Genomic DNA, 6,000 nt, shown 5'->3' on the forward strand with positions numbered 1-6,000 from the left:
AACTTGTCTGTGTCCCAGTTTGAGAGGCAGGAATGCAGAAGGAGATGGAAATAGCGGAGGGGGGGGGAAGGTTGGAGACATGAAGGTTATAATTTAGCGCCTCAGGCCCTGAAGGCATGGTAAAACACTAATGGAACAGCTCGGCTCAGGTTCCTGTGTGAGAAATAAAGGACGCATTAGCAATCGTGCCCCCCAGAGATGGGAACAAAGCAGGTTACAACCCCCCTCTTCCCTGAACGGGAGAAGAGGTGGCTGATGGGAAACTCTAATGCATTCCGATGGGGCTGTGCCAATTTCCCATCATCCTGCCAATGGGTACAGGGGCTTTCAAAACAACACGTGTCCTGAAGCAGAAGGGGGATTGAAGAGACCGCAAACGCCAGCCTCAGGAAACAAAACATCTTCCCAATTGTACTGTCTGTGGGTCAAGTCACTGCTGGGCCATTTGACAATTAAAATGAGCAAGCGGCTTTTCAGTTTTGCAAGTGGCAAGTTCCGGCTGTGTGATCCCTGCTCTTTGATTCGCTTGCAGAATCACCTGTTTGGTGTAGGGGAGAGCTCAGCCGAAGTTTCCGTAAGAGCACACCCACTGACAGCCTTTTCAGTACTTTGGGAGGTTGATTTTTCATCGCTGGTGCCAATCGAGGACGGCGAATATGCTTAAAAGCATTTGATTTTTGAAAAATAGCTATTACCGCGTCTGAGCGTCGGCAGTGAGCCAAGATTGCGAGTGCAAGGTGACTGCATAATTTGGTGGTGCACCCGAAAAGTCCCATTTCACAGCGGCTCAAAAACAGCAAGAAAAATGGGGCGTGTAGTTCCATAGGAGAAGAATGTTCCATTGCCTAGCCCCCCCGGACTTTGTTGCCAATAATAACAGATTTCTTCAAGGTTTTGGAAGTAGAGTGTGGGAACGAGCATTGAAGTAGAAGTGCGCAAATAACACACACTTCTTGTTTTCCAGTTGGATTAAGGAAATCTATCAATTTGGATCCATCAGTTTGATGGATTTGATTTTCTAGTTTCCAGTGAGACAGGGCGGGGCCAACAGTGATTGGTGGTACACACTGTTGTGCAAGACTGCTGCTGTGCACAATTGACTTGACAACTGTGAGTCAAAACGTCCTCTGTTTAAATCCCATCTGAAACATGGATGTTTTGTTTGGCTTCGGCAAGCAAGACATCCCAGCCTCCTTTCTGCAATATGGGGATAATAAATAGAGAAAGGAGCATGTCAGAGAGAAGGCTAGGATAAAAAATTTTCCATGGTTGTTGTGGGTTTTCCGGGCTGTATTGCCGTGGTCTTGGACTATCCAGACCACGGCAATACAGCCTGGAAAACCCACAACAACCATCGTTCTCCGGCCGTGAAAGCCTTCGACAATACAAAAAATTTTCCCTCTGATATGATAGTTTTCTGTGCGTGAGGATTTTTTTTTTCAAAAAAGCAATCATGTGCCCCCCCCCCCCCCCACACACACACACAAAGTTGTTTTGCAAATAGGATTTGAAATTTTCGGAGAACTTCTTTAGCTAGTTAGAAGCCTGTTCTGATTGGGTCGTAATGAACCTGGACTCCAACTGGCTCCTAGTGGAATTAACCCAATCACAGTTGTGCCAACCCATTCCACTGAATATAATAATAACATAATAATATTCAATTGATATACCGCCCTTCAGGACAACTTAATGCCCACTCAGAGCAGTTTACAAAGTGTGTTGTTATTATCCTCAGAACAATCACCCTGTGAGGTGGGTAGGGCTGAGAGAGCTCTGAGAGAGCTGTGACTGACCCAAGGTCACCCAGCTGGCTTCAAGCAGAGGAGTGGGGAATCAAACCTGGCTCTCCAGATTAGAGTCCTGCCGCTCTTAGCCACCAAACTAGCTGAATGAGTTTGGCTTGCTTCTTGGCAGGACGAGCACTCTTACGGTTGAACGCGGAGAAGCTGCAGCGCATGGGGATTATCCACGAGTCTCAGCGGCAGGAAGTCCTCCAGCAGGTGTTGCAGCTGCAGGTGCGAGAAGAGGTGCGCAACCTCCAACTCCTCAGTCAAGGTAGGGTGGGGCAGGTGAGAGGGGAGGGCGTGGCATCAAGCGGCTTCCTCTCTGTGCCTGTACAGAGGGATGCTGTGTAGAGGGCCCAAACTATCAAGCGCATGACCTTCTGGGCTCCAGTTTCTTTCAGAACTGCACGACAGGGAGAAATCCAACAGATGCCTTTTTTCTTGGTGATAAGATGTGTTGTTGGGGGAATCCGCTCCACCTGTTGAATTTTTACCTCCTTAATGACAAAGGTGGAGTTCTGATAGGAGGGGAGAAAGGAAACCTGCAGTGAAGGGGCAGGCAAGATGAAGCAGCATAAAAGTGTATTTTTCAGCTGTATTTTCTAGGATTTTAGTTGAGTATCATAGAAATGGGGACCCACAAGTATGAATGGTGTTGGAGGGGCTGGGGACCTAAAGGACTGCCTCATCCCATACCGTCCAGCTTGCCCGTTAAGATCTTCTACCCAAGCCCTGCTCTGTCCATCTTGTCCATGGAACTGAGGTGGACAATGAGCAGAGGCAGGGCTTTCTCGGTGGTGGCACCTCACCTTGGGAACCACCTCCCAGTTGAGTCTCCCTCCAGACCTCCCTGTATGTCTTTCTTTTATGGCCTGTTATTTTTACAAACGGTGCTTGGGATGGCTTTGTGCTGGTTGTTTTTTTAATGTTGTTTCAACCTGAATTTTTTTTTTTGCTGCCTTTATTTTTGCCTGAGTCGATGGCACTTTGCTGGTGGGACTTGTGACATTTTATTCGTTTGTTGCAGTCGCCTTTGTTTTCGCTTTCAGTCATCAATTGGCTCCAGCAGGTCTCCAGAGAGGTGGCCCAGTCATTTTCTAAATAAATAATGACTAAATAACGCAGAAAGCCACAGGAGGGTGTTCGAGCGTCCCGAATGTTCTCCCCTAGATCAAAGCTTTCATTACAATTCTGCAGTTCCAGATGTAGGATCAGGGCCCACAATGGCAAAGATCAAGATGGGCAGTCTGTCCGTAGCAGTAGAAAAGAGCAAGAGTTCCGTAGCACCTATAAGATTAACAAAATTGGTGGTAGGGTACGCGCTTTCGTGAGTCACAGAATGGCATCTGAAGAAGTGAGCTGTGGCTCCTGAAAGCTCGTACCCTACCACCAATTTTGCGAGTCTTAAAGGTGCTACTGGGCTCCTGCTCTTTTCACAATGGGAAAGCCTTTCTGAAAACTTGCATATCAGCCTGAGAGATCCGGAGCCGAGGGGGGGCCAAACCCGCAATCCCTTTCTACAGGCCCTGGGGAGTGGCCGGCGATCTTGCCCCAAGCATTGTAGACCCCACCGTTGCAGTGACCCCGCCCATGTGCTTCAACAGTTGCAGGTGTTCCTTGACAGTCCCTGTACTTACTCCCTTTTGTGTTTCTTTTGCACCCCCTCCCCAATCCCTTTCCAGCATCTTTCGGGAATGTCTCCTAACCCATCCAGCTGTCTGGCAGCAGACTGGCACAACACTGTGACCTGAAACATCTCTGGGATGAGAGTCTCTGTGGACCACAGAACAGGACTCCTCAACCGCATGTGTGAGAAGAGAAACGGACCACTCCAGATTGACTCCGGGGGATGCAGAGGGCGACCGTTCTCTCCCCCCATCGCCGCCTTTGATTTTTCATTCTCCCATCTAGATACCAGCCATCCTCTGTGGCAGAGCGGACTTTAAATGAATGCCACCGGAAGCAAGAGTGCCCCCCTCCCCGGACTCATGAGACTCAGCCGTGCAGGATCCGCACACAGCATGCAAGTGCTCTTTGGCCAGAACCAGGGGAAGGGGGAAGGGAACGCAGATGTTCTTCCTCTTGGAGGACGTGGTTGATTTCTTAGCCAGTAGAGTCTGCAAAGGTCTCCATCTCTTTGTCGGTTTCATGATATGGCCAGGGAATATGTGAGCGGCATAGTCTCGGAGCAATCCCTCAAGAAGCCTCCTGGCCAAAATCCTGGCTTTGCTCCGTGAACATAAGCAAGAAGACCTCAGCATTCCCAAATCTTCGATTTGTGGATAATACTAACCTGCCTTGCAGAGTGATGGTTTAGGATCAGCAGCATAACACGTTCCAAGCGTTTTGAGCATTCCAGAGTTCCATGTAAATGCAAACTGTCGTTATTTCATGAGAGTCAAAATAACCCTTTCTTAAGAGAAAAAACGTTACAGTGGGTTGGCATTGCACATGAGAGGCTGTGGCTTCTGGCTGCATTGGCGCATCGTTAGAAACCGTGCTGCTGTAGTTGTGCTAGGGCAGTTGATTGCAAGAGGATTGGCTTGTCCAGCGTAACCCAGCTGTGAAAGATTGCTATAGCGCAGCGATAGCACAATACCGAGAAACGTAGGTGCCCCTTAGGGTGGTCTGTGCAAAGTCCTCCGTGGGAGAAGCAAGATTGAATCTAGGGACCTTGCAGGCTCTCTTCTTTCTTAGTCTTTCTTTCTTTCTCTCACACCAGCTCTGAAAGAACCAGGAATTTGAGCTCTGCATTGTTCTCCGGACTGTCGCACAGATATTGTGAACTACAACCGGGCGGCTGATCTTAACCCTTTCCAAATCTCTGTGCTCCGTCTTAACACCCCCATCTCACATTTGGTCATTAAGCAAGGCCTGTCTACAGTGAAATGTACATGTTTAGAAAGAATCTGCCCCCCCCTCCCCAGTCGCACGTTGTCGTGAATGTAGCCCCTTGTTTCTCGTGTGCCAAAAAATCCGAAAAAAAATTCTAGATATTTATTTAGTTGCTTGAGAGGGCCTGCTACGAACAGATGAAGCTGCCTTACGCTGAGTCAGAGCTTTGGCCCATGGAGCTCACACCAAACGCTGGTCAGTTATGGTAGGAGGGCCCGATCCAACCTTCAGGGTTTTTCATCCGGCCAGTTTCTTTGCAGTTTGTTGGGGGGCATAGACCTACCAGACTGCAGGGTCAGCTTGCAGTGCAACACCCCAGAAAAATGAAAAATTGTCCTGAGGAGTGGAATGGGGGAGAGGGCCACGTCTGGGTCTTTGCATGCTATTGAGGGCTCTGAGTGGAGCTTCCTTTTTCCAGCTGCAAAGACGGTGGCCCTCTTAGCACAAAATGTGCCTGCCCCAATCTAGCCCGTTGTGACGGATAGTGGCCGTTTCCACACACGTTGAATAATGCACTTTCAATGCACTTTAGTTATCCTTTAGAAGCGGATTTTGTGTTTCACACATGAAAACCCATTTCCAAATGATCACTAAAGAGCATTGAAAGTGCATTATCCAACGTGTGTGGAAGCAGCCAGTAGTATCTCTCCACGATCTCATGTTCCATGAAGTTCGAGAGACACCTCCCGTTTTTTTCCCAGCTTGTCTCTGGTCAATATTTTACATTTATTTGGGTTGCTTGTTTAGGGATGAATCTAGCTCAGGCAAGCTTGATCTCGGAACTAAGCAAGATTGGCCTTGGTTGGTAATAATAATAACAATAACAACATTTGATTTATATCCCGCCCTTCAGGACAACTTAATGCCCACTCAGAGTGGTTTACAAAGTATGTCATTATTATCCCCACAAGAAACACCCTGTGAGGTGGGTGGGGCTGAGAGAGCCCTGAGAGAGTTGTGACTGACCCAAGGTCCCCCAGCTGGCTCAAAGTGGAGGAGTGGGGAATCAAACCCGGCTCTCCAGATTAGAGTCCTGCGCTCTTAACCACTACACCAAATTTAGATGGGAAATCTCCAGGGAAGACTAGGGTTGCTACACAGAGGCAAGCAATGGCAAACCTCCTCTGTTAGTCTCTTGCCTTGAAAACAGCAGGGGTCACTGTAAGTCAACTATGACTTGATGGTTTAGTTCTCGTGGCTCTTTCTTACATGCCCAAGGTAATGCTGATTGCTACTTTTGGGTAAGGAAGCAATTTGCCCCAGGCCTGTTTCGCTAGGGATCCTGACGGTGTTTTGCCATCTCCTGGGTGTGGAGCAGGGG

The 6,000-nt window shown here is 48.5% G+C and overlaps 1 protein-coding gene across 2 annotated transcripts in view; it reads left to right on the plus strand.

The window, feature by feature from the left end:
- The window catches only part of SAMD10 (sterile alpha motif domain containing 10), a 66,621-nt gene extending 61,602 nt beyond the window's left edge, over nt 1–5,019 (plus strand). For both annotated transcript variants that reach the window (XM_054981254.1, XM_054981253.1), the window contains exons 4-5: nt 1,915–2,055; nt 3,467–5,019. In XM_054981254.1, the coding sequence (XP_054837229.1) occupies nt 1,915–2,055; nt 3,467–3,489 (164 nt within the window). In that variant the 3' untranslated portion in view covers nt 3,490–5,019. The remainder of the gene's footprint in view (nt 1–1,914; nt 2,056–3,466) is intronic.
- Nucleotides 5,020–6,000: the final 981 nt, after the last annotated feature.

This window comes from Eublepharis macularius, chromosome 5, assembly GCF_028583425.1.
Source record: "Eublepharis macularius isolate TG4126 chromosome 5, MPM_Emac_v1.0, whole genome shotgun sequence".
In the NCBI taxonomy this organism is placed as follows: domain Eukaryota; kingdom Metazoa; phylum Chordata; class Lepidosauria; order Squamata; family Eublepharidae; genus Eublepharis; species Eublepharis macularius.